Below are 27,987 nucleotides of genomic sequence, written 5' to 3'. Positions count from 1 at the left end.
CGTCCCGCCGCCACCTGCCCGCCGCGCTCCCTCGGCTGCGCCCGTGGGTGCGTGGGCCTCGCGGAGCTTCGCGGGCCGGCTTCCCCGGCGGGGGCCGCGGGAGCCCTTCATGGCGCCTGGGCTTCCGTGGTGCTGGCCTGGCCCCTGTGCGGTTTTTCCGCAGCAACATTTTCTTTCCTCTTTATCTTTTTAATTTTTTTTTATTGGAGTTCAATTTGCCAACATATAGCCTATCACCCAGTGCTCGTCCCGTCAAGTGCCCCCCTCAGTGCCCGTCATCTTTTCTCCCCCGTTAAACCAACTCTTGGGAAGCGCTGTGCGGCCGCCAGAGCGCTTTCCTGGCCGTCGGCTTCTTGGCGCTTCTCCGCATCCCGGGAAGGTAGGTCTATCATCAGCCCCGTCTTAGACAAGAACGTTTTCATCCTGAACTGTGCATCTCTGTGAAAAGCAGCCCAGAGATGGGAGGTGGAAGGAGCCTTGGCATCGACCACCCCGGGGACCCCGCTGGCACTTTTCTACGGAGGTTGCCTCTGACCCTCCGGGTGCCCCGCCCCGGGCGTGCGAAGGGAGAGAGAACAGCTGGGTCGGGAGGTTCCGTTAGCCCAGGGAGCGGGGGGGGGGGGGGGGGGGGGGGGGCAGGGTCTAGGTCACGTGCCCCGCGCAGCCCCTTACGCGCGCCCCCCGCCGCCCCAGAGACCTGGCGGGCCGCTCGGGAGCGAGCTGCGGTGCGAGTCCGAGCCAGCGCGGGGCATGGCCTGCGTCTCTCCAAGGCTTCCCCGTTTTAAAGGGAAATACATACATACATACATACATACATACATACATACCGATCTGTCTCTGTATTACCTTTTAAAATGTTTCTGTGCGTTTAAGTGAGTTATGCTTTAAAAAGAGGCATGCACCACATACAAGTTTAGAGCATGAGCCCAGGTGGCTCAGCGGCTGGGCGCCGCCTTCGGCCCAGGGCCTGATCCTGGAGGTCTCGGATCGAGTCCCGCGTCGGGCTCCCTGCATGGAGCCTGCTTCTCTCTCTGCCTCTCTCTCTCTCTGTCTCTCATGAATAAATAAATAAAATCTAAAAATAAATAAATAAATAAATAAATAAAGCATGATAATAAGATCATGAAACTTTGAAACCACGACCTTAAGAAGTGGTGATAGAGTTAAGGTTTACATAAGCATTACTGTGTTCTTCTCCACAGCCACTGGTCTAAGTTCTCCAGGCACACTCACATTTTCATGCAGCACAACACACCTGTGGGATAAGTCCTGTTAGACCCACTTTACAGATGAGAAAACTAAGACCCAGATGAAGTTACTTGACGCGGTTGGTTTGAGACCCAGGTAGCTGGCCCCAGAGTCCGTGTTTTCTCTCTCACAGCACCTACCTCAAAATACTTACCTGCCGGGGATCCCCAGGTGGCTCAGTGGTTTAACGCGGCTGTCAGCCCAGGGTGTGATCCTGGAGACCCATGGAGTCCCATGTCAGGCTCCCTGCATGGAGCCTGCTTCTCCCTCTGCCTGTGTCTCTGTCTGTCTGTCTCTCTGTGTGTCTCTCATGAATAAATGAACTGTTTAAAAAAACAAAATACCTACCTGTCTAATTCTAACCCCATCCATGCTCCTGTCTCCTCCAGGAGTAGCCACTATCATGAATTTAGAGCTTAAGATTCCTTTTCTGGGCACCTGAGTGGCTCAGTTGGTTGAGCATCTGTCTTCAGGTCAGGGTCCTGGGATGGAGCCTCGCATCAGGCTCCCTGCTCAGCAGGAAGTCTGCTTCTTCCTCTGCCTTTCACCCCACTTATGCTCTATCTCTCTCAAATAAATACATAAATAAAATCTTTAAAAATATATTTCTTTTCACTGAAAAAGAAAATGGCTACTAAAACAACCCACAAACTGGGAGAACATATTTGCAAATCATATATTCCATAAAGTACTTGTATCTAGAATATATAGAAGACTCTACAACTCAATAATAAGAAGACAAACAGCCCTATTTAAAAACAAGCAAAGGAGTGCCTCAGTCCCTTAAGCAAATACCTTGGGCTCAGGTCATGATTCCACGGTCCTGGGATCTAGTACCAAGTCAAGCTCCTGGCTCAGCGGGGAATCTGCTTCTCCCTCTACCCCTCCCCAATGCTTGTGATCTCTCTCTCTCAAATAAATAAAATCTTTCAAAAAAATTAAAATGAGCAAGGTTTTTGGCTGCCTCGGTCAATAGAGATTCTGACTCTTGATCTCAGGGTTCAAGTCCCATGTGGGTGTGGAGCCTACTTAAAAAAAAAAAAGTAAAGGCTCCCAGTGGCAGGGAGGATGTGGAGCAGAAAGAACTCTCATTGCTGGTGAGAATGCTGAATCAGCCACTTTAGTAGTCAGTCTGACAGTTTCTTAAATTAAAAAAAAATTATTTATTCATGAGAGACACACAGAGAGACAGAGACACAGGCAGAAGGAGAAACAGGCTCCCTGTGGGAACCCCGTGCAGGACTGGATCCCAGGACCCCAGGATCCCGACCTGAGCTGAAGGCAGACGCTCAACCGCTGAGCCACTCAGGTGTCCCTAAAAAAAACTTTTAAGTTAATTGTGGGTTCATATGTATAAGAAATACTATAGAAAGTTCAGGTGTGCCTTGTACTCAGTTTCTCTTGATGGTAGCATATTGTAAAAGGATAGAACAATATAACAACCAGGATATTGATATTAATGTAGTCAAGATGCAAAACATTCCCATTAAGGGGCACCAGGGTGGCTCAGTTAGTTAAGCATGTGCCTTTGGCTCAGGTCACGATCCCAGGGTCTGGGGATCAAGCCCAGCATTGGGCTCCCTGCTCAGTGGGGAGCCTGTTTCTCCCTCTCCTCCCTGCTTGTGATTTCTCTTGCTATCTCTCTCTCTTTCTCAAATAAATAAACAAAATCTTAAAAAAAAAAAAAAAAGACTGTTCCCATTACAAGGATCCCTCATGTTTCCCTCCCCCAACCCCCTTCTTAGTTCCTGATAAAGGGCCTCCATTTTGGTCATTTTGAGAATGTTTTGCAGTGGAATTATACAGTATATGACCTTTTGGATAGGCTGGGCCATATGTTTGCTGCATATTTAGTTGTTTTAAGAAACTACAAAATAGGGATCCCTGGGTGGCGCAGCGGTTTGGCGCCTGCCTTTGGCCCAGGGCGCGATCCTGGAGACCCGGGATCGAATCCCACGTCGGGCTCCTGGTGCATGGAGCCTGCTTCTCCCTCTGCCTGTGTCTCTGCCTCTCTCTCTCTCTCTCTATGTGACTATCATAAATAAATAAAATTAAAAAAAAAAAAAAGAAACTACAAAATTATTTTCCAGAGTGACTAAACCATTTCACATTCCCATTAGCAGTGTGTAAGTGGTCCAGGTCTCCATATCCTGTTCTGCATTGGTGCAACAACTTTTGTATCTTAGCCATTCTGATAGATGTGTAGGGACACCTCATTGTTTTATTTATTTATTTATTTATTTATTTATTTATTTATTTATTTATTTTTATTTATTTATTTATTTATGATAGACATAGAGAGAGAGAGAGGCAGAGACACAGGCAGAGGGAGAAGCAGGCTCCATGCCAGGAGTCTGATGCGGGACTCGATCCCGGGACTCCAGGATCCGCCCTGGGCCAAAGGCAGGCGCGAAACTGCTGAGCCACCCAGGGATCCCCATCATTGTTGTTTTAATTCGCATTTTTCTTATGGGTAGTGACGTTGAACATCTTTTTATTTATTTTTTTAAAGGTTTTATTTATTTGAGAGTGAGAGAGAGCGAGCACGCATGAGCACTGGGAAGGGGTAGAGGGAGAAGCACACACCCCACTGAGCAGGGAGCCTGATGTGGGACTGATCCCAGGACTCTGGGATCATGACCTGAGCCAAAGGTAAATGCTTCACTGACTGAGCCACCCAGGTGCCCCGCTGAACATATTTTTTTTTAATTTTTATTTATTTATGATAGTCACAGAGAGAGAGAGAGAGGCTGAGACACAGGCAGAGGGAGAAGCAGGCTCCATGCACCGGGAGCCCGACGTGGGATTCGATCCCGGGTCTCCAGGATCGCGCCCTGGGCCAAAGGCAGGCGCTAAACCGCTGCGCCACCCAGGGATCCCTGAACATATTTTTAAATGCTAATTTCCTGTTCCCTCTATTGAAATGTCTTTTGTCCATTTTCAAATTAAATTGTTTGTGTACTTGTTGAATTTTAAGAGTTCTTTATATATTCTAGATACTAGTCCTTTGTCAGATATGTGGTTTGCAAATACTTCCTCCCACTCTTTAGCTTGTCTTTTCGTCTTTTCAACAGGGTCTTTCACAGAGCAAAAGTGTTTAATTTTGATGAAAGCCAATTTATCAACTTTTCCTTTTATGGATTGTGCTTTTGTTGCCAAATCAAAGAATCCTTTGTCAAGCCCTAGGTTCGGAAGATTTTCTATGATTTTTTTTCCTAAAAGCTTTATGTTTTACACTTAAGTTCATGGTGCACTTTGAATTAACTTTTATATAAGGTGTTATTTCTTTTTTTTTTAGATTTATTTATTTATTTATTTATTTATTTATTTATTTATTTATTTATGAGAGAGAGAGAGAGAGAGAGAGAGAGGGAGAGAGAGAGAGAGAGAGAGAGGCAGAGACACAGGAGGAGGGAGAAGCAGGCTCCATGCCGGGACCCCGACATGGCACTCCATCCCGGGACTCCAGGATCGCGCCCTGGGCCAAAGGCAGGCGCTAAACCGCTGAGCCACCCAGGGATCCCCTATATAAGGTGTTAGATTTAAGTTAAGGTTTTGAGGTTTTCTTTTTTCCCCTTTTTTGCTGCTGTTGTTGTTTTCTGCTCGTGAATGTCCAATTACCCCAGAACCATTTGTTGAAAAGCCAGTTTTCCTCCACTTAATTGCTTTTGCAGCTTTATCAGAAAGAAGTCAGTTGAGGGGTGCCTGAGTGGCTCAGTGGACTGAGCAGCTGACTTTTGGTTTGGGCTCAGGTCTTGGTCTCAGGGTCCTGGGATGGAGCCCTATATCCAGCTCCATGCTCAGTGGGGAGTTTGCTTGAGGATTCTCTCTCTCTCTCTCTCAACTCTCTCTTTCTCTGCCTCCCCACACCCTGAATCTCAAATAAATAAATAAATCTGAAAAAAAAATAGGCAGTTGAGCATGTCAGTTGGTGACAAATTGCCTTAGTTGTCCTGTATTTGTGAATTTCCTGATTTCTCCCAGCATCCTTGAAGGATGTTTTCATTGATTATGGGATTCTGGGTTGACATTTCAACACTTGAAAATGTTGTGTCACATCCTTCTGGCCTCTATAGCCTCTGATGAGAAATCAGCTATCATTGGAGTTGACATTTCCATATAGGTAAGGTGTTGTTTTTCTCTGGCTGCTCTCACAACTTCTCCTTTACTTATTTTCCATTAGTTTGACTAGGATATTTCTTGGATTTATCTTGTTTGGAATTCACTCGGCTTCTTGAATCTGTCATTTTTATGCCTTCTACCAAATTTGGAAAGTTTTCTTTGAGTATTTGTTCCGTCCTGCCCTCTCTTCTCCTCTCCTGAGATTCTCATAACATGATGCTTGATCTTTTTAAATAGTCCCACAAGTCCCTGATGCTCTGCTCATTTTTAACTCAGTCTGTTTTTCTGGTTCAGATTGGACAGTTTCAGTTGTTCTACTTTCCAGTTCACTGCTTCTTTCCTGCCCTCTCCTTTCTGCTTTTGAACTCATTCACTAGCTTTTAATTTCAGTTTTTGTTCTAAAATTTCTATTGGTTCTTCCTTTAATCTAAGGTTTCTTTGCTGAGACTCTATTTTTAAATTTTGTTTCAGGGATCCCTGGGTGGCGCAGCAGTTTGGCACCTGCCTTTGGCCCAGGGTGTGATCCTGAAGACCTGGGATCGAGTCCCGCATCAGGCTCCCGGTGCATGGACCCTGCTTCTCCCTCTGCCTGTGTCTCTGCCTCTCTCTCTCTCTCTCTCTCTGTGACTATCATAAATAAATAAAAATTTAAAAAAATAAATTTTGTTTCAGGCATGTTCATAAATGCTTGTTGAAACATGTTTATGCTGAGGTGGGCACTTGATGGGATGAGCACCGGGTGTTTATTCTATATATATGTTGGCAAATTGAACACCGATAAAAAAATAAATTTATTTTTAAAAAAAGAAACATGTTTATGATAGCTGCTTTAAAATCTTTTCAGAGAGGGGCACCTGGGTTGCTCAGTGGTTGAGCATCTGCTCAGGATCCTGGGGTCCTGGGATCGAGTCCCGCATCGGGCTCCCCACTGGGAGCCTGCTTCTCCCTCTGCCTGTGTCTCTGCCTCTCTCTGTGTGTCTCATGAATGAATGAATGAATGAATGAATGAATGAATAAATAAATAAATAAAATTGTTTAAAAAAATAAAATCTTTGCAGAGAATTCTGCCTTTGTCCTCTTGCCATTGGCATCTGGTGATTGTTGTTGTTGTGTTGTCCAGTTTAAGCTGTTCCTTGTTTTTGGTATGATGCGTGATTTTTTATTGAAACCTGGACACTTTGGGTATTATGTCATGAGATCGTAAGTTTTATTTAAAATTTTTTTTAAATGGTAGCTTCCTTTAACATCACTCCAGCAGGGGAAATGCAGGAGCTCCCTTGTTACTACAAGTGGGGGAAGAAGTCCAGGTCCCCCCCCCGCGGCCCCAGTTGACACTAAGGCAGGGGTGTCCTCATAGTAATTAGCAGGACTGGGAGTTCTGGGGCTCCCTACAGATTTTCCCCTTATATGTCTCTGGTTGGTAAGAGTAGGAGTGCCTCATTACTGCTCCTCCCCACGGGAGGGAGGTTTCTTTTTTACCTGTGGTCAAAGGTGAAAGTCCTGACTCTTTGCTAGGTCTCCTCTGACAACATTCAGTAGGAAAGGGTGGTGCATCTGAGTGCAGGACCCCATGTGACCACATATGTTACATGCCTATGAAGCTGGCTCTGAAAATAACCCTATCACTTCAGGTTGCTGCCTAGAGAGGGAGATTTTACAAAGCCCGGACCTAAATCACAGTCCTCAGAAGCAGAGAGTAGTGGACAGGAGTCTGGATCTCAGGCCCTGCCACTTCCCCACTCTGCGACCACGGCGTGCATTTCCCAGACATTTCCTGAGTGCTGTTCTCTACCAGCCATTGAGCCACATACAGAGGACACAGAAAAGATGGAGACATAGTCCTTGCCCTCATAAGCCTTGGCACTGCACAGACTCCTGGAATCTGGATCTTTTGTCACTAAGTGCCTCCAAGATCATTCTCTCAGTTTATCTAGATCTGATTCATTTTAGTTCTGGAAAGAATCTGTAATGTGGATATATCGTATTTCATTTTTCAGCTGTTGCCCTATTCATAGATCTAGGTGGTTTCCATCTCTGTGCTATTAAAAACAAGGGACATCCTCATTCATGCCTCATTTTGAAGCCTACCTGAGTGGGTATTTCTCTGGAACAGATAACGAGTGGTAGAATTGCTGAGGCAAAAGGTACATGCACTTTAAATAGATATTGCCAAATTGCCCTCTCCTCAGTGATTGAAAGTACTGGTTCCTTGCACCCACTTCAACATTTAATATTATGTTTTGCCAACTTGAGGGAAGAAAATAATAGCTCTTCTTCTTTTTTTTTTTAATTTTCATGATTACTAATGAAATTGAGCTTCTTTTCATGTGGCCACTTTTATTTCTTCATATTTTTTGCCCATTTTTGTATTTCATTGTCCTATTGATTTGCAGGAATGTCTTTTTGTCATCTCTGTATTAATCTTTGCCATATATGCTGCAAATACCCCATTTCTTTTTTTTATATTTTATTTATTTATTTGAGAGAGAGAGGGAGAGAGCACAAGCAGAGGGAGAAGCAGACTCCCCGCTGAGAAGGGAGCCCGATGCAGAGCTCAATTCCAGGACTCCAGAATCATGACCTGAGCCGAAGGCAGCTGCTTAACCAACTGAACCACCCAGGCACCCCACAAATACCTCATTTCTTGTTTGTTTTCAACTTTGTTGATGGCTTTGTCATATAGAAGTTTAAATATTTATGTAGTATAAGTATTTTGTGTCTTAGTTTTTTAAATTTCTTTATTTAAAAAGATTTTTTTTAATTTTTTTTTTTATTTATTTATGATAGTCACAGAGAGAGAGAGAGGCGCAGAGACACAGGCAGAGGGAGAAGCAGGCTCCATGCACCGGGAGCCCGATGTGGGATTCGATCCCGGGTCTCCAGGATCGCGCCCTGGGCCAAAGGCAGGCGCCAAACCGCTGCGCCACCCAGGGATCCCTATTTAAAAAGATTTTTAAAAATGGATTTCTTCCTGAGAGACACAGAGAGAGAGGCAGAGACACAGGCAGAGGGAGGTGCCAGCTCAGCTCCCCGTGGGGAGCCTGGCATGGGACTTGATCCCAGGACCCTGGGATCATGACCTGAGCCGAAGGCAAGATGCTCAACCACTGAGCCATGCAGGTGTCCCATGTCTTAGTTAGTTTCGTTTTTGTTTTTTTTTTTTTAAGATTTTACTTATGTATTTGAGAGAGAGTGCACGTGCATAAGGAAGGAGGGGCAGATGGAGAGGGAGAGAGAGAATCTCAAGCAGACTCATACTGAGCTCAGAGCCTGATGCAGGACTCAATCCCACAATCCTGAGATTGTGACCTGAACTGAAAACAAGAATTGGATCCTGAACCAACTGAGCCACCCAAATGTCCCTGTGTCTTCTTTGTAAGAAGATCTCTTCTCTTCCAAGGTTGCAAACATATTCTTTTTAAAAATACTTTGATAGAGTCTTTTTGAATGGTTTTATTTATCGTGGAGTGCTAATCGACTATGTAGGGTCATAAAAACACACTGCTAGTAAGGGTGTACTTGTGGTTAGACTTTAGGGCACTGGGGCTCCCCAATCCTGCTGAGTATTAGTTACCAGCCATCCAGCACTTCTCTGGCCAAGAATTCTCAAATTTATTGCTCTCATCTGGTGGCTGATGCCTCTATTTTTGTCTGCTTGTCACAGGTGGGGAGAGAGGAAGTCCGTCACCTTTTTACTTCACATGAGTCCCCCAACCAGTTATCCTGATAGGGTCTGTCCTGCTCCCCAGATCTATCACTCTGATGAACAGTCGGAGGCCCCCACCCCCACCCCTGGAGACTGTCCACCTTTCAGGATGACGCTCTCTGCCTATATTTTGTGCTTTGATTTTCTCTGCCAACCTCATTCTGTCTGCCTTCCATTTTTGAGGGATTCCTTGTAGCTTCTGGTTTAACAGGACACCAAGTTTTGTTTTCCAGCACTATTATGGATTTATTTTCAGCTCTACTTTCTTTTACCTCCGTGGTATGAGGTAGGAGGGAGGGGCAGTATACACAGGTGGCAGTCTGATGTCTGGGCCCAGTGACCACTGAGAACTTTCCTATTGTCCTGACACTGAAAGCTGACTAGGTTCAGCATAGAATTCTTGAGTCACAATCATTTTCCCTCAAAACTCTGTAAAACATGACTCCACTAACAGTATTGCATATGGCAATTCTGATACCATTCTGCTTCTTTATTCTTTTTAGGTAATCTGTCCCCTTCCCCTTGCCCCGCTTTAATGTTTTATTTTCTTTCTTTCCTCTTTTTTAAAGATTTTATTTTTTAAGTAATCTCTACACCCAACATGGGGCTCTAGCTCACAGCCCTGAGGTCATCCCTGTTTAGCTCCACTGACTGAGCCAGCCAGGTGCCCCCTTAATGTTTCCTTTATTCTGAAAATTCAAAAATCTTATCAGAGTATGTATACTTAGTGTGACTTTTGCCTCATTAAGTTAATCTAAGAGCATGTGATTAAGAGTCAAGGCTTCCTTTACTTTGAGGAACATTTGTATCTTGTGGCTTCTCCCTCAACTCTCTTCTTCTTGATATTCTTATTTGATGACTGTTTAGTCTTCTAGGTTTGTCCTCCACATCTCTCAACGTTTCTATTCCTTATCTTTTGCTTCTGTCTACTGGGAGAATTTCTTGGTCTTTTAATGCACTTATTCACTTTTTTTTAATAGTGTCCAATCATTTTTATTTATTTATTTTTTAATTTTATTTATTTATTCATGAGATACAGAGAGAGAGGCAGAGACACAGGCAGAGGGAGAAGCAGGCTCCATGCAGGGAGCCCGACGTGGGAATCAATCCCGGGACTCCAGGATCACTCCCCGGGCCAAAGGCAGGCGCCAAACCGCTGCGCCACCCAGGGATCCCCCAGTCATTTTTAAATAGTATCACAGTTTCCATTTCATTTTAAAATTTAGGGCACCTGGCTGGCTAAGTTGGTGGAGCATGCAACTCTTGATCTCAGGTTCATGAGTTCAAGCCTTATGTTGGGTGTGGAAATTACTTAAAAAATAAAATTTAACTGTTGGCCTAGATCAGGATAAATTTTGTATTACTGCCTGCCCCAGTTTCATAGATACAATATCTTCTTGAATATTGTTGAGAATACAAAATCGGGCATTTCTACCTTTCTTCTGTTTGGGGGGTAACAAATTGCATAGGAGACTGTGGATTGCTCTTATCATAGTGCTGAATTCCTCCTTTTTTTTAAAAAAAAAAGATTTTATTTATTCATTCATGAGAGACACAGAAAGAGGCAGAGACTTAGACAGACAGAGAAGCAGACTCCTCAGAGGGAGCCCGATGTGGGACCTGATCCCCGACCCCTGGCATCATGCTCCAAGCCAAAGATAGACGCTCAACCACTGAGCCACCAAGGTGTCCCTGAATTCCTCCTTTTGGACTACCATTTCTTTTCATAGGACTTTTTTTCTGTTTCTTATCCTTACAAAGAAATATCCATGTTTGTTCTGTTAGGAGTTGAGGTGAGTTCTTTTTTTTTTTTTAAAGATGTATTTATTTATTCATGAGAGACACAGAGAGAGAGGCAGAGACACAGGCAGAGGGAGAAGCAGGCTCCATGCAGGGAGCCCGACGTGGGACTCGATCCTGGGTCTCCAGGAACAGACCCTGGGCTGAAGGCAGCGCTAAACCACTGAGCCACCCAGGCATCCCTGTGAGTACCTGTTTAAAGGTTTAAAGAATGTTTACAATGTTTAAGTCTGGAGGAAGAAACAATAGAACAGTTCATATAACTTTACTCTTTTTTATTTATTTTTATTTTTGTTATTATTTTTTAAGATTTTATTTATTTATTCACGAGAGACAGGGAGAGAGAGAGAGAGAGGCAGAGACACAGGCAGAGGGAGAAGCAGGCTCCAGGCAGGGAGCCTGATGTGGGACTCCATTCGGGTCCCCAGGATCACGCCCTGGGCTGCAGGCGGTGCTAAACTGCTGCGCCACTGGGGCTGCCCAACTTTACTCTTTTTTAAAAAATAGTTTATTTTATTTATTTGAGAGAGAGCATGAGCAGGGGTAGGGGCAGCAGAGGAGAGGCAGAGGGAGAAGCAGGCTCCCCACCGAGCAGGGAGTCCAACTTGGGGCTTGATCCCAGGATCCTGGGATCATGACCTGAGCCAAAGGCAGATGCTTAACCAACTGAGCCACCCAGGAGCCCCTAACTTTATTTATTTATTTATTTTTAAACTTTACTCTTTTTAAACCAGCTTTGTTAGGACGCCTGGGTGGATCCTGGGCCTGATTCTGGGATACTGGATCGAGTCCCACATCGGGCTCACTATGTGGAGCCTGCTTTTCCCTCTGCTTGCGTCTCTGCCTCTCTCTCTGTGTCTCTCATGAATAAATAAATAAAATCTTAAAAAAAATAATTTAAAAAACCCCAACTTTGTTGATATATAATTGGCATATGACAAACTGTTGATATTGGTATTTGATACATTAATATATACTTGTGAACCATCATCACAATTAGGAAAATGAGCATATCTGTCACCCTTATTATTTTTTTTAAGATTTTATTTATTGGGCATCTTAAATAAAGATTTTATTTATTTATTCATGACAGACATACAGAGAGGGAGAGAGAGAGGCAGAGACACAGGCAGAGGGAGAAGCAGGCTCCATGCAGGGAGCCCAACATGGGACTTGATCCTAGGTCTCCAAGATCCAGCCCCGGGCTGAAGACGGCGCTAAACCACTGAGCCACCTGGGCTGCCCATATCTGTCACCCTTAAAAGCTTTCTTGTGTGCTTCTGTAATCCCTCCATCCCATCTCTCCCTCTTTGTACCTCCATGAAAACGTATTTGTATCTTGTAAAATTTTACATAAATGTAATCCTACAAAAAAATGTAATCCTACAGTATATATCCTTCTCTTTTGTCTTTCACTTAGCAAAACTATTTTGAGATTCATCCTTATTGTTATGGCAATCAGTAGTCCATTCCTTTTATTGCTGAATATATCCCATTATATGGATAACGTGTTTATTTATTCACCTGTTCATGGATATTTGGGTTGTTTCCATTTTGGGGCTATTACAAATAACTTGTTGCAAATATTTGTGCATGTGTCATTGTATGGATTACATCTTCTTTCTTGGGTAAATACCTAGAGTGGAATGGTAGGTAACACAGCAGGTGTATGTTTTTATTTATTTTTTATTTTTTTTAAATTTTTATTTATTTATGATAGTCACACACAGAGAGAGAGAGAGAGAGAGAGAGAGAGGCAGAGACATAGGCAGAGGGAGAAGCAGGCTCCGTGCACCGGGAGCCCGACGTGGGATTAGATCCCGGGTCTCCAGGATCCCGCCCTGGGCCAAAGGCAGGCGCCAAACCGCTGCGCCCCCCAGGGATCCCTGTTACTGATTTCTAATTTAATTCCATTGTGGTCAGAGAACATACTTGAAATGATTTTTTTTTAAGTAGTCTCTACACCCACCGTGAGGCTCAGACTCACAACCCTGAGCTCTAGAGTTGAATGCTCTACTGACTGAGCCAGCCAGGTGTCCCCCAGAAATGACTTTAAGCTTTTAAATTTATTGAGGCTTGGTTTATGATTGAGAATATGATATGTCTTGGTAAATATTTATTGTATATATGAAACTAAGCACTCCTCAGTTTTAAACATCTATATTTCTGTAATTTTTTTTTTTTTACTTTAAAAAAAATTGAGAGAGAAAGAGGACATGTGCAAGCTGGGGCAGAGGAGGAGGGAGAGGGAGAGAGTATTTTGAGCATACTCTGTGCTGCGTGTGGAGCCCCACACGGGGCTTGATCTCAAGACCCTGGGATCATAAACTGAGCCGAGGGCAGACACCTAACCAACTGAGCCACCCAGGTGCCCCCATAGTTTTGTAATTATTCTTTAGTTACATGCAGAGTAATTTGAGGACAGTAAAGTCTATTGTCTTGAATCTGGCAATGTCTATTTGATGTCTTCACGCCTCTTAAAGGCAGACTCTATATCCTGTTTGTCTTTCTCTCCCCATAGCATTTTTCCTGACCCCAAATGGAAGCTCAGCAGACACTGGTTCAATGGATGGATGACACTCAGAAATAGTTAGGTCACGGGATCCCTGGGTGGTGCAGTGGTTTGGCGCCTGCCTTTGGCCCAGGGCACAATCCTGGAGACCCGGGATCGAATCCCACATCGGGCTCCCTGCATGGAGCCTGCTTCTCCCTCTGCCTGTGTCGCTGCCTCTCTCTCTCTCACTCTCTCTCTCTGTGATTATCATGAATAAATAAATAAATGAAATCTTTAAAAAAAAAAAGAAATAGGCCAGGTTCTTATTTTTTTTTAATAAATTAATTTTTTATTGGTGTTCAATTTACCAACATGCAGAACAACACCCAGTGCTCATCCCGTCAAGTGTCCCCCTCAGTGCCCGTCACCCATTCACCCCCATCCCCCACCCTCCTCCCCTTCCACCACCCCTAGTTCATTTCCCAGAGTTAGGAGTCTTTATGTTCTGTCTCCCTTTCTGCTATTTCCCACACATTTCTTCTCCCTTCCCTTATATTCCCTTTCACTATTATTTATATTCCCCAAATGAATGAGAACATACACTGTTTGTCTTTCTCCGATTGACTTACTTCACTCAGCATAACACCCTCCAGTTCCATCCACGTTGAAGCAAATGGTGGGTATTTGTCGTTTCTAATGGCTGAGGAATATTCCATTGTATACATAAACCACATCTTCTTTATCCATTCATCTTTTTATGGACACCGAGGCTCCTTCCACAGGTTCTTATTTTTGATTCAGAAAATATCCTTGTGCTATGTGACCAGACTGAGTCTCACACACCTTTATGTCTTTGCATCCCTATAGGACTTTGCACGTAACTTGACACACCACAAGTGCTTGGGCAGCATTGTTCACATTGAATGGAACTAGAGAGACAGCCACAAAGGTGCTGCCTCAGACTGGTGGGATCTAGGCCACTCTGTGGCACTTGACAAACTGCTCTGGCCACGGTTGGAGAGGCTGTCCTGTCATAAAGCCCCCTAAGACATGATGTCACACACAGACACCTCTCTCCTTACAAAAGGGAGGGGCTGTGGTGTTGGCCTCCCAGACTTAGCTGGGCTCCCGTGCCTTCCTCAGGCTCGGCCCTAGAGCTTGAAGAGAGGTGAGCAGGACACTGCCTGGACGCTGATATGATCAGAGGGTGCTCTGCAAGTCGCTGAAATCACCAAGATTGGCAGCAAGTGGGCTCAAAGGCTGCCCTCAGTAGAGCACCTGAGCAGGTGAAAATTGGCTTTACAACTCTTAGCTTCCCTTTCCCCATCTTTCCTACCTGGCATCCCCTTTTCCCTCTCTTCCTCTCTCCCTCAGGATCTGTTTACTTTCCTCCTCCAGACTGCCTCTCGGAAAAAGCTGGATAACTTTGCTCACACCAAGGTAGAAATGACTAATGGCCCAGGGAACGGAGGGCAGCCACCTCGCTGAACAGGGATGAAAGGGCCTGGGAGAAGCAGAGGATGGGTGGGTTTGGCGGCAGGGAGTCGAGGGAGTCCCATCTGGGGGTGCCTGTATTCTCTGCTGAGGGTGGGACAGGGGGAGGAGAGGGTGGAAAGCTGAAGGGAGATTCTGAACTTGGCCCTGGAGAGATGAGGGCCCTCCCTTGGGGCACAGAGACTCACAAGGCGGCATCGGGTCCCAATCACTTGACTTTACTGTGAGCTTCACTCATAAGGAGTTCCACACTGCAGGTGGGACTTCAGACAGAGAGGGTCTTTTGAGGAGGCCACACATTTCCCTTAGGACTCCCTAAATTGTAAGAGTAAATGATAATGATTAAAAACTACCAATACTCTCAAATATTTTCTGTTGCACAGTGTTTCTGAAATAACTAGCCACGAACATCTGGGGTCATTTTATACCAAATGCTCAGTCGAGTGACACCTGAATCCTATCCCAGACCCCTTTTCCCATCCTGATTCTCTGAGAACTGCCTTTCCAGCTCTGAGGGCATTGAAACCAGCTTTTGTTTGGGACTCTGAGGTCTTGGGAGAAATTCCTGAGCATTTTCCAAGCTAGCCCATTCCGTCCTGAGTTTGGCCCTGGCTGTGACCAGCGGGCCATCCCCCAGGGGAAGAGGGTGGCCCATCACTTGGCCCATCACATGGCCCGTACCCCACCAGGTAAAGGAACACGGGATCTCAGGCCTGCTGATGCACTGATGGTTGACCATCTTTTCTTCGCAGAGTGAAAATGGTGTTTGGACTGGGCTGCCAGAGAGAGAGGTAAAGTTCAGGTGGGCCCAGTGCCTTGAGTGACCAGGAAAGGGGACGCCCACTTAGGTCTAAAAGGAAAGGAAAATAGAGTTCTCTGTTCCCCTTTCCTTGACTGTTCCAGTTTCTCTGTGACTCAGGGTTGGGGCAGAAGGCCTGGTCCTGGCTGGTGGGCCCTGCCTCTGTGTGTGCGCCTGTGTGTGCACGCACCCTGGGAGCCACTGTCCGACAGTTCAAGATGCTCTGCTTGTGCCAAGGGGGAGGCGTCCCAGAAGAGGTGGACGAGTCCTGGGGATACAATTTCTGATCTGGATTTTGGGATCTGTCAGTCCCAGAGTAGGGCTCTTGGAAGACTCCGGGAGAAGAGCTGGTCCAACGCTGACTGCCCAGCCTGGGCCGGGTGCTTGCTTTCTGGCTGGGAAGGCAAGGTGGGGCCAGGGAGACAAGAGCAGAAGAAGAGGAGGAGTGTGTTCAGGCTCTGAGTCTGGCTGTCAGTGGAGGCGGAGGCACAGGGCCTGCCGAGCCCTGATCCAGTTAACAGATTTGTGCACCCACAGTGTCGGATCCCCCTGGTGGAGCTAGTCCTGGGGTTTGGAGCGGGAGGGAAGGTGGTCCCCACTCACTAGTGAGGGCACGGGGCACCCAAGCTCTACCCTCAACTCCACTTTCCTTCCAGGCTCTACAAGCCCCTGTACGTAGTACACGTCTTCATTCTTGCAGGTAGGGGCGCTGGGGAATGTAGGGGCGGCCCGCTGGTTCTGGCCTCAGGGCCGCCCCACTCTCTGGCTGCTTACTGGGGCTCCCAGGGCCTGGCCGTGCTGCTCAGAGTCAAGGCTGCCCCCTGTCTCTTTCTTCCCTTGGTACCTTGGCAGTGAAACAGATTTGAACCCATGTTTGATTCTGAAATCCCCCTTCCCCCCTGGAAACCCATGAACCGAAACCCACACAACCTCACGTCCAATAGCAGTGGTCTTCAATGTTTGCCTGCACACCTGTGGAAAAAATCCAACTTCCCTCATACACATTAACACCCAGCTTCTTTCATTCCAAGTTTATTTTATTTTATTTTTTTTAATTTTTATTTATTTATGATAGTCACACACAGAGAGAGAGAGAGAGGCAGAGACACAGGCAGAGGGAGAAGCAGGCTCCATGCACTGGGAGCCCGACGTGGGATTCGATCCCGGGTCTCCAGGATCGCGCCCTGGGCCAAAGGCAGGCGCCAAACCGCTGCGCCACCCAGGGATCCCCCCAAGTTTAGTTTAAAGGGATACAATTTCTGGTATATTGTAAATAAATACTGACATTTTAGAGTAATGGTATCACTCTTAAATGTTTTAATTAGTCTTTCTTCACTCATTGCAGGAGTGGTATACTACTATTTTCAGGGGTCTGTGGGGAAGCCAGCCCCTGACCACGAGATTGCTGGGGAACCTTCCCAGGTAGGCACTGAGGAGGCCTAGAGGCCGGGGTAGCCTCACTGTAGCCTGAGTAGAGGTCACGCTCCTTGGTTGTTAACTGTGTGTGTGTGTGTGTGTGTGTGTGTGTGTGAGAGAGAGAGAGAGAGAGAGAGAGAAAGGGAGGGGGAAATGTGAGGGCTCTGCAGAAACTCACTGGTTTTCTGGTAAGGTGTCCAAACAGAGGCTCCATCCCTCACAGGCTGGCTGTGTAGTCATCCTGGGGCTCTGTGGCAGTGGCGTCCACAAACCAAAAGAAACAGATGATCCCTCATTGATGTGAGTAGCTCTGGAATGTGGTTCAGCGCTCTCATATGCACGACGTGGTGAGCCTGCCTGGGGTCACATACTGTCCTCCATGGCCCAGATCCAAGGACCTAGGGCAGAAGCCCCTGCTCCCAGCCCCGGTCAGAAGAACACAGATGGGTGCGGGACACCCACCTAGGGCCACATGCCGAAACACATGCTGTCCACCTGTTAGGTCCCGCCAGCCTCACAGCAGCCCTGCAGCTCGCATCTCATGTAGATGGGAAACAGCCCCCAGGGACACAGTGCCTGGATCCAGGCTGCCAGGGTGACAGGAGAGGACCACATTCCTGATCCCCGGAGGCCTCCTGCTCTCTGCACAATGCCCCGGGGAACAGGGGACTCCCATAGAGACAGGTCGTCTGTGGCCCAGAAACACGGAGTAGATGCATGACACCTCCTGGCTGACCTTCCAGAGGCTGGGAGCCCCGAGGAAGGCCCATAGGTGCCTTGGATGGAGACCACAGAGTACAACTCTGCTTCCTTTCTTTTTGTTGTTTAAAGTTACTAGTCAAATTTCCATTTAAAAAAGTTTTATTGTCATCAAAGCTATGCTCCGACGTCATCTGGTGCTTTAAAGTTTTAAGACCTGGAACCAAAAACTGGCTGCCTTTGCCCCAGCCCGCCCACCGGCGCTTTCCCCAGGGTTGGAATCCTCTCAGCCTCCGACCTTCCCAGCTGGAGCCTTTCATTTTTCCATGTTTCTAATTAGCAAGCTTATCCTGCTTTGTCTTCATTTCTCAGATTTAGACATTAGCCGGTGAGGATTTAGCTCCCGGGACAACTGTACATTCGCTGCCCCTCCAACACACACGTCCACCTCCCTCCAGCCTTCCAGGCAGCCCTGTTTTGGGATTGTGACATTTTATTACTTATTTTCTTTAATGATTTTATTTATTTATTCATGAGAGACACAGAGAGAGAGAGAGAGAGAGAGAGAGAGAGGCAGAGACACAGGCAGAGGGAGAAGCAGGCTCCATGCAGGGAGCCCGACGTGGGACTTGATCCTGGGTCTCTAGGATCACGCCCTAGGCTGAAGGCGGCGCTAAACCACTGAGCCACCCAGGCTGCCCAGATTGTGACATTTTAAATCTGAGTAATGACATTTTCAATTGTTAAAATCTTTTAAATAACATGGTTGGCGTTCTGCTGATTTTTAAAATTTTTTATTTAAATTCAATTTGCCAACCTCTATAGTACAACACCCCATGCTCATCTCATAAAGTGTCCTCCTTACTGCCTGTCACCCAGTTACCCCATCTCCTCACCCGCCTCCCCTCCCACAACCCTTTGTTTCCCAGAGTTAGAGAGTCTTCCATGGTTTGCCTTCCTCGGTTCTGCTGATCTTTATATCATTTCGGGTTTTCAGCTCCCCTGTGCTTCCGTGGCCGAGGGCTCTTTTTGGACAGTGGGGTAACCACCACCACAATTAAGAAACAGAGCAGTTCCGCCGTCCCTTCAAAAAATTCCTCTGGACTCTTGTGCAGTTGGCCTTCCCCTCCCCCGCGTCCAGCTGACAGTTTTCCATTCCTATAGTTTTGCTTTGCAAGATTGTCCTGTAAGTGGGGGCACCCTGCGTGTAGTCTGGTCCCTCACTGAGCTTGGTGCACCTGAGACGTCTCTGGGTGCAAGCGCAGCACCTTGTTTCTCCTCGTTGCTGAACGGGTGTCCTCCATGGGAAGGACTGCAGGTTGTCTGCTCAGCGCCTAGGAGACATTTGGGTGTTTCCAGTTTGGGACAATTACAAATAAAGTCACTGTAGGGGCGCCTGGGGGGCTCAGTTGGTTAAGTGTCTGACTTCTGATTTCAGCTCCGGTCATGATCTCGGGGGTCTTGGGATCGAGCCCCACATTGGGGAGCAGGGACTCTGCTTCTCTGTCCCCCCTCCCCCGTTCATGTTTTTTTTTCTCTCTCTAAAATAAATAAATAAAATCTTAAAAAACAAAACAAAACCACTATAGGGGCACCTAAGTGGCACAGTTGGTTAAGCTTCTGCCTTTGGCTCAGGTTTTGATCCTGAGGTCCTGGAGTTGGGCCCCTGCAATTGGCCTCCTTGCTTGGTGGTGGGGGGGGGGGGATCCTGCTTCTCCCTCTGCCCCTTCTCCTGCTTGGGCTCTCGTGCTTACTCTCTCTCTCTCTCTCTCTCTCAAATAAATACATAAAATCTTTTTTTTTTTATTTAAGATTTTATTTATTCATGAGAGACACAGAGAGAGCAAGAGGCAGAGACACAGGCAGAGAGAGAAGCAGGCCCCATGCAGGGAGCCCGACGCAGGACTCGATCCCAGGTCTCCAGAATCATGCCCTGGGCCGAAGGCAGGCGCTAAACCACTGAGCCACCCAGGGATCCCCCATAAAATCTTTTTTTAAAACCCACTATAAATCTTCATTTAGGGCTGACATTTTTAAACTGAGAATAGTATTCCACGCTGAGTCACGTACCGTGGTTACTCTTCTTGGCGTGTCATTTTGTTTTTGCCTCTTTTTTCTGTTCGCTTCCTCTCTACGTACAATTAATATACCCAGGCGCTCTGCCAAAAATATCAATCCCCTTGCAGTAGATTTACACAAATTAGGTGTTTAATGGAATGATGGTTTTCACAGAGCGTATCTCACGGGGCAGCCCTCCCACTGTTCCCATAGGGACAGGATGCCCAGCTGCCCTGGGACCTCCCTTTCTCGGCAATCTGGGGAGCCCCTGTCACTCCTTTATTTTGATGGAATGCAACCGCCAGGGGAACCTCTGCTTCCTGAGGGGTAGTCTTCAGATATTACATGTCTGCCATGGTCTTAATTCATATGCGACTACGAGTTTGGGTAGGTATAGAATTCTAGGCTAGAAATATTTTTTCTCATAGAGTTTGAGGATCCAACTTCCTTGTCTTCTGGCTTCAAAGACTTTCAAAAAGAAGTCTGATGAAAGTTGAATTCCTAAAACAGGCTTTTTTTCTTTGTATTTTAGAAGTTTTTGGGTTCCTTGTCCTGAGGGTTCTGAAATGTATTGATGACAAAACCCGGGGTAGATCTCCCTCATCCATTGTCCTGGACACTTGGTGATTCCTTCTCTTCTGGAAACTCACATCCCTCATCTTTGGGAAATGGTCTTGATAAAAAAGGGACATATTTATCTGGTATCTCTCCCTGCCACTTCAATCTGCTGTCTCTGTTTCCTCTCAGAAAGCTCTAGGAGTTCGCAGTGGGAGCTCCTGATCTCTTCTCTGTTCTTTCTCGGGAAAATTTTTTTTTCGACTTTACCTTCTACATTTTTATTGGATTTTTCCCTCCCAGTATTCTATCATATTTTTGTTTTTAAGAACTGGAGGCTTTTTAAACATTTCTGTTATTTATTTATTTATGATTCTATTTATTTATTTTTCACAGAACACAAGCAGGGGGATCAGCAGGCAGAGGGAGAGAGAGAAGCAGGCTCCCCGCTGAACAGAGAGCCTGACCTGGGACTCGATCCCAGGACCCTGGGATCATGATCTGAGCCAAAGGCAGATGTTTAACCCACTGAGTCACCCAGGCGCCCTGAACATCTCTGTTTTAGAGTCTATTCTTGTTTCATGAATGCTAAGTTTTAACTTTCTAAAGACATCAGTTATTGTTTACTTTAACTTTTTTTTTCTTCAAACTACTGGTAATTTTTAGGTGTCTGTGTATGTAGGCACTGACTGTGGATTAGTGTGTAGCTGAGGTGACCCTGAGAGGTCACCTCAGCCTTCCCTCCGTCCTTTCTCTCCTCGTCATGCAGCTCGTAGGGGAGTCCTTGAGGCCGGTGTGGGGGCCGATGGATAAGTGCTATCCCGTGACCACTCAGGTGGGTAAGGGCTGGGGGCCCCCTGGATGTGAGGTGTAGGCCTGGGCACCCTGGGTGGATACAGAGAGGAGGTGCAGCAGGGAAGGACCCCCAGCTGCTCACAGCTGTGAATCACTCTCCTGTTTGCTTCTGCAGAGACGCAGAGTCAAGAGCAGGAAGAAGCCAGTCTCTGAGGTGAGTGAGGCTTGCCCCGGCCGAGGCTCGCTTGTCAGGGCTCCATGAGATGTGGAGACACCCCAGCTCGTGGCGGGGGCGTCCCAGGGCTGGTGGCAGGGCCCCCCAGGAAACTGGCAACCTGCTGAGAAGGGAAGGACTCCCTTGGGAAGACACAACTACACACCGCAGGCCAGAGAACAAGGCAGGAGGGGGAGGGCCCTTCTGCCCATATCCCGCCCTCCTGACCCCCCTTGCAGGCTGTGCCCCCCAAGGCGAAGGGAGGACTGAATGGTGCTGCCCCTGAGGGGGAGACTGACATCTTGTCTCAGCGTGAGGGGGAAGCAGCCGGCCCTGGGCCCGCTGGGAAGGAGGTGGCTGAGGAGGAAGAGGTGGCAGGGGTCCCAGGCTGGGAGGTAAGGAGGCGGGTGGGCCAGCTGGAATGTTCCCGGCACCGTCCTACTGAGAAGCCCAGGAGCACTGCAGGATGGAGGTCATGGGAAGGAGGGCAGAGCTGGGGGGATGGGGCACCCAAGACCCCTGGGCCAAACTGCCATCCCAGTGGGGCAAGGGGCCCTACAGAGCCCAGAGGCAGCAGCCATGGTGTGAGCCAAGAGTGGGTCTGAACCCTGCCTCCCCCGACTTCCTGTGAAGCGAGGCCTCAGTTTCCCTGTCTGTGTAACATGGGGCCTATCTTCTCCCACCACTGTGCCCCGTCTTTCTTCCCAGGAAAACACCCAGGTCCACAAGGAGATTGCAGTATACGCCTCTGGTAAGACTGCCGGCCCCACAGCCCTGCAGCAGTGCAGCAGGCCCACCTCCCTCCCTAACCTGGGGACATAGCAACAGCACAGACACCGGCTCCTCTCAGGCCCCTGGCCCTGGGGTGGGGCGGAGGAAGCCCCGGCCGCCAGATGCCCATCCCCCCTGAATATCTTCCTGGTTGGCAGGAACTTGAGGCCTCCCCCCTTGGGCTGGAGGAACAGCATCAGAGGGAGCCCTGGCCCTGGGGAAAGGTCCCTCCCCAGCAGGGGACCCATAGGGCATGCCTGTTTGTGCTCGTAGAGGCCTCTGAGATGGAGAGTAAGGAGGGAAGGCCTGGGGGCTGGGTCCCCCAGCTCCTGAGGAAGCTCTGGTTGGACTGGTTCCCAGCCCCTGACATCCCGAAGACTCAGAACCACGAATGACCAAGCACCCAATAAATGCACAGACTTGCTGCTTCTGCAGGCCCTGCTACTTCCTTTCCGGGGCTTCATCGAAACCCAGTGAGGCCCCATCCACACTCCCTGCCACACCTGCTACTCTGGAGAGGCCCTCCGACTCGGAGCCAAGGGACAGAGCAAGTTCCCTGAACGTGGGGGAGCTCCATGTCAGGAGGGCGTTTAGAAGGTGCTGGTGGGACGTCTGTCAGGGATGCTGTTGGGTACAGGGTGGAGGGGTGTCCTTTGGAAAGAGAGGCCTGGCTGAGTGGGGTGCCTCTAACCGAATGTCTCTAGTCCCCAGGCTGTTCTCTAAATGCACCAGGGGGTCTGCCCAAAACTGGGCTAAGCGGCACACCTAGAAACCATCAGGTGCTGCCCAGGGGCTCAGTCCAGAGGCAGCTAATTGTGGGGGTGGGCACAGGGGGACAGCAGTCCTGTTCTCGGCCGGGGCTCCAGGCTAATGGGGTCACAGCCCCAGAAGTCAGAGCAGGATGACAGGACCCAGCAGCCCAGGGCAGGGAGGGACTGGCCCAGGGTCACACAGTATCCCAGCAGGGCAAGGATGAAAGCCAGGGTGGCCTCCCCCTCCTCTGGCCATTCCACGGGCCCAAGGTTGACCCCTCTCCCTGGGGCATGCCTGTAGCCCACAGGTCCCACTGCCGACCACTGGCCAAGTTTCCTGAGAACCCAGCTTGACCCAGACACTTGGACTGTGCTCTTGGGTGGAACCCAGATGAGTGTCGTCCTCCTCCAGCCTGGCTGTAAACGGCAGCTCTGGGGCAGGTGCCTGGACACAGGCATCCCTGGGGGCTGGGGAAGGGGGTCTCATCCGGTTTTGAGTGACTGAAAGGCTTAGGGAGGTGGCCCCTGGATGGCCAAAGGCTTCCCAGGGAAAGCTGGGGCACCTGGGGACTGTGCCCCGGGTGTTAACCTGGAACATCCCTCATGGCTGTCCCGGAGTCCCCCACCTTTGGGGGTGTCATAGACGAATGGGATAGAGGAGTTGGTGCCGGCCGAGCTGCTGGCCCGTGGGGTGGGGTGGGCGGTGTTGGACCTGAGATGCGGGTGTCCAGGCTGAGCGGGGTCCTCTCAGCCCCACTAGGGCCCAGCTGAGGGCTCTCAGCAGCTTGTTCTAGATCTTCCCGCCACGAACAAGGACCTAAATATAGACATGGTCACTAACCAAGTAGCCAGTATTGGGGCTCTGTGGGCAACTAGGGGGTGAGCTTCCATCTTCTGACCCTCGGCAGACCTCATCTGTCCAAGATAGGGATGGAGCAGGCCGGGGTCAGGGCTGGGTCTGGGGAGGCCGCTGCGGCCCCTTCGCCACCGGCGGCTGGTCAGGGGGCCCTGAGGGACTCGGAAGCCAGGATGGAGCCACCAAACTGGTTTATTGTACCTCGGGCCCCTGCTGAGGAGCCGGGGGGGGGGGGGGGGGGCGGGTGGTGGTTCCTGCCCCTAGCGAGGCTCCACACAGAGCTGGAAGGGGGCTGGAACCTTCAGGAAGGTGAAGACCCCGTGGTCGCTGGGCCGGGGCTGCCCCGCAGGCACTGAAAAGCTGAAGCGCTGCAGGAGGCAGGTGAAGAAGAGGAAGAGCTCCATGCGGGCCAGGGGCTCCCCGAGGCAGACGCGGCGGCCTGCGGGTGGGGAAGGAGCGCCCAGTAAGCCCGGCGCCGGGCCCCAGCCTCCAAGACTCCCTCGGAGGGGTCGGCGAGCCGGGCACCCGCGCACCTGCAGAGAAGGGCATGAAGGCCTCATGCTTGACGAAGTGGCCCTGGGCGTCCAGGAAGTGCTCGGGGTAGAAGCGGAAGGGCTTCTTCCAGACCTTCTCGTCCTTTAGCACTGACGACAGGTTGGTGATGAGTGTCGTCCCCTGGCAGGAGATGCCTGTGTGGGTGGGGTCTGGGCCACGGGATGCCCGGGCCCCTGCCACCAAACATGCATGGGCACACACTCCGCCTGGCGCACTCCTGGACCCTTTGAATAACCCCTCGGCCCCAGAAGCTCCTTGGCACCCTCTCTGTCCCCATGGCAGGGCTAAGGGACTCCCCACCCACGGGCGCCCACACGGCCACCCGTCCCTGTGCACAGGCTCCTCCAGCATGCTGTGGCACATTTCAGCCTGTCTTCCCCAGCGGCCTGGCAGCTCTGAAGGGACAAGGGGTGGGGCTGGCCCAGCCTCTGCTCTCCTCCCCGCACCCCCCCAGGTGCCCCCCACCCCCAGCATCAGGCTGTGACCACGGCAGAGGGAGGCCTGCAGACCTACCTTGGGGATGAGGAAGCCCTGCACTTCAGTGTCTCGGGACGTCATGTGGGGCACACCGAGTGGGACGATGTCCCCAAAACGCTGCACCTCATGGATCACGGCCACGGTGAAGGGCATACGGGTCTGGTCTCCCATCTCTGGTAGCTGCTCCCGCCCTATCACCTCATCTATCTCCTGCTGGACACGTCCTAGACACACAAGCATCCCCACAGTGGTCAGAACCCAGGGGTCTGGACTCCGACGTCTGACGCCTGTGGAGGCAGCTCTTACCTCTGAGCCATGTCCCAGCCTCCACTCGGAGCTTCTGGGGGACAAACCAGGCTCAAGGGACCCCAGGCTGTCCATCCTCTCCTTCCCCCATCCCATCCCACCCCCAGGCTGGGCTCACGCTGCACGTCCGGGTGCAGGATCATGAGCAGGAGGGCCCAGGTCAGCGTGATTGAGGTGGACACCATCCCAGCGATGAACAGGTCAGAGGTCACCATGCACAGGTTCTCCTCATTGAAGCTGGTCTTGGGGTTCCCTTTGGCCTAGGCCATGTGAGAGGGTGAGCTCTGGGGCAGAGGGAGAGAGCCCCCGGATGGCCTCCCACCCTGCACCCACTGGGTGATACACGGCCCCACCTTCGTGGGCCTTGGTTCTTGGGGCCCTCATCCCGCAACCATTGTCCCGGACTCCTCACTTTTTCTATCTCATCCACGAAGGCGTCGATCAGGTGTCGGGGTGGCTGGGTGGGGTCCCGGGTCTTCCTGTGCTCCTGGATCATTTCATTTGTCAGGGTTATGATGGCCTTCTGTGCGGAGAAGACCTTGCTGGCCAGTCCCGGGATGTGCAGGAGCACGGGGATGGAGTTCAGGGCCTGCGGGGTGCAGATGGGGCCCTGCCTGTGCTCAGGGGCTCGCCGCCACCAGTCTGGTCCCGCCGCCTCCAGGGTGCCCCCCCCCCCCCCCGCCCCCGTTGACCCGGTTCCGCCCTAAGTCTGCCTCGATCCTCTTTCCTGGCCCCGGGGACCCCTGAAGGATCAATCTCGCCTCTAGATCTCGGGGGCTCTGGCGGCTTCCGATGGAGGCGCAGGTGCCCCGCCGCCCCGCCCGCGACCCCCCAGCCCGCGCACGCGCTCCTCCCTGGGGCTCCCGCCGCGCACCTCACGCAGGAAGCCGGAGTCCTGCTTCAGCGCCTGCTGGGTGAGCTCCAGCAGCTGGAGCAGCCGCGGGTCGTCGTACTCGAAGCGGCGCCCGTAGGTGAGCGACGAGATCACGTTGCTCACCGCCTTGTTCAGCAGCGCGCCGGGGCCGAAGGGGCGGCCTGCGGGGGCAGCGGGCGGGTCCGCGCTCGCCTCCGCCCCCCCCCCCCCCCCCCGCATCCCCGCGCCCCGGGACCTGCGCCGCGCCGCTCACCCGCCTGCTCGGCGAAGGCCGCGCAGAGGCACGAGGCCTCCTCGGTCACCCACTGCTCCAGGGACTTCCTGCCCAGGCCGAAGTTGCGCAGGGTGGACAGCGAGAAGCGCCGCTGCTCGCGCCACGCGCGCCCGTAGCGCGCCAGGAACAACCCTGGGGGCGGGCGAGGGGCGGACCGTGGGCGGGGCTCCGCGGCGGGGCGGGGCCGTGGGGCTCCCCCTCCACCCACCCCCCCCCCCCGCTCCCCACCGCCACTAAATCGCGCCCACTCTGACACCCTTCCCGCCGGGGACAGGTCTCTGCCCGCGTTGCTCGCCGGCGCTTCTCGGCCGGCAGGTGCTGGCCCCCGCCGCCCGCCTCGACCCCGTCGCAGTCCGGGAGAGTCCTGGCGCCCCCGGCTCGCCCCACCGCCTGGGTCCTCATTCCCGCCCGCCCCGACGGCCTCTCCCGCTCCCAAGGGCCCTGGGCCCGCCCTCATCCGCCCCTCCGAGGTTGCTGCCTCTTCCCTGCCGCGCGCCACCATCCTGCCCCGCGTGGCCCCGCGGGGCTTGTCGCTGCTGGCCCATCCCCGCCAGGCCCCGGGCTGCGCCCCTCCCCCGCTTGCCTTGGGATTCTGGCCCGAAACCCAGGTGGTCATAGACCGGCATAGGTGGGCGGTCGGCAGTGTCCTCGCTGCGGTGCACCAGGGCCTCGCGCACCGCCTCCAGGCCGTTGAGCACGACCACCGGCGTCCAGGCCAGCTCCAGGCTGAACACGTTTCCGAAGCGGCCTTGCAGCTGCAGGCCACAGGTGGAGGGCGGGGGTCAAGTCCGGTCCCCACCAGGCTGCAGGCCCCCAGTCTCGGGGTGCTAGCCTTGGGGCACCCCTGGGGCCAGCAGCACTCTGGTGCAAGGGCCCGATCTGGCCCCGTGACCCTGGGGTCACACTCTCTACGGAGGAGGGGCTGCCGCTGGATCAGACCTCTTCTTAGCTCTGACTTTGCAAAGGTCGCCAAAATTGTCAGTGGGCCATGTTAGATCCCCTTCTACAGGTGAAGAAACTGAGGCTCAAGAACCCACAGCGGCTAGAGTTGTACCTGTCATTGTACCTATGTTAGCCCCGGTTTCCTGACTGAGATGGGGTTCCCCCATCCAGAATTCCTTCCCCTATTCTCACAACTCTTCCTCCTGAAGGAACCAGAAGGGACCCAGGTCACGTAATTTAAGGACTGTCCAACCAGCTCTCAAATCCACCGCCAAGGCCACACTCCACTCCAGGCCTTGGTTCTCTCTGACCTTTGATTGGAAAATCCAATCGGTCCTGCAGGCCCTGGACATCATCTTCCCATCTCCTTGTGCAGCCTGAAGCTCCACCCGCCACCCGCTGTCTGCTGCTAGGGGGTCCCCAGGTCTCTGCTGCCCCCCACCTTCCTTACCTGGCTGAAGTAGCAGATTGGTTCCTGGAAGTCCATCTGCAGCAGGTTGCCCACCATGGGCACTGGCGTGGGGCCTGGCGGGTAGCGTGTGGCCCAGCGCCTGCGCCGGTGCATCAGGTCTACCAGGAGCAGGAAGATGGCCACGGCTACGGCCAGGGGCCCCAGCGTGTCCCCAGTCAGCAGCCCCATAGCTGTCTCAGTGCCCGCTGGGCTCGTGGGGCACGCCGGTGTCCCTCACCACACCAGGGACCTGGGGCTGGCCAGCCAGGGTGCTCTCCCTGCACTGTCCGCTCAACCGGCCTGGCCTCACTTTCTAAAGGGAGCTGAGA

General features: G+C 50.9%; 2 protein-coding genes across 11 annotated transcripts; one reads left to right on the top strand and one right to left on the bottom strand.

Annotated features, from left to right (window-relative positions):
* Window positions 1–20: 20 nt before the first annotated feature.
* LOC112666670 (uncharacterized) lies at window positions 21–22,601 on the top strand. Of its 10 annotated transcripts, XM_049115782.1 has the most exons (11): window positions 24–379; window positions 10,895–11,060; window positions 14,514–14,656; window positions 15,617–15,655; window positions 16,320–16,363; window positions 17,009–17,085; window positions 21,161–21,226; window positions 21,362–21,400; window positions 21,640–21,795; window positions 22,109–22,151; window positions 22,445–22,601. In XM_049115782.1, exons 4-11 carry the CDS (start codon window positions 15,624–15,626, stop codon window positions 22,564–22,566), a joined length of 579 nt encoding a protein of 192 aa, XP_048971739.1. In that variant the 5' UTR covers window positions 24–379; window positions 10,895–11,060; window positions 14,514–14,656; window positions 15,617–15,623; the 3' UTR covers window positions 22,567–22,601. The 10 variants fall into 10 exon arrangements, with proteins under 10 accessions (XP_025313703.1, XP_048971739.1, XP_025313670.1 ...); XM_025457885.3 differs by lacking the exon at window positions 10,895–11,060; XM_025457893.3 differs by lacking the exons at window positions 24–379; window positions 10,895–11,060 and adding an exon at window positions 14,769–14,810 and having other exon boundaries at window positions 14,445–14,656.
* Window positions 21,638–27,987, bottom strand: LOC112666661 (cytochrome P450 2D15). The gene is made up of 9 exons (XM_025457852.3): window positions 27,659–27,987; window positions 26,849–27,020; window positions 26,245–26,397; window positions 25,992–26,152; window positions 25,530–25,706; window positions 25,236–25,377; window positions 24,848–25,035; window positions 24,313–24,454; window positions 21,638–24,218 (listed from the first exon to the last, which is right to left on the bottom strand). Exons 1-9 carry the CDS (start codon window positions 27,845–27,847, stop codon window positions 24,040–24,042), a joined length of 1,503 nt encoding a protein of 500 aa, XP_025313637.1. The 5' UTR covers window positions 27,848–27,987; the 3' UTR covers window positions 21,638–24,039.

The sequence above is a fragment of the Canis lupus genome, chromosome 10 (genome assembly GCF_003254725.2).
Source record: "Canis lupus dingo isolate Sandy chromosome 10, ASM325472v2, whole genome shotgun sequence".
NCBI lineage: Eukaryota > Metazoa > Chordata > Mammalia > Carnivora > Canidae > Canis > Canis lupus.
The sequence above is the reverse complement of the archived record's forward strand: the minus strand, read 5'-3'. Positions and strand labels throughout refer to the sequence as shown.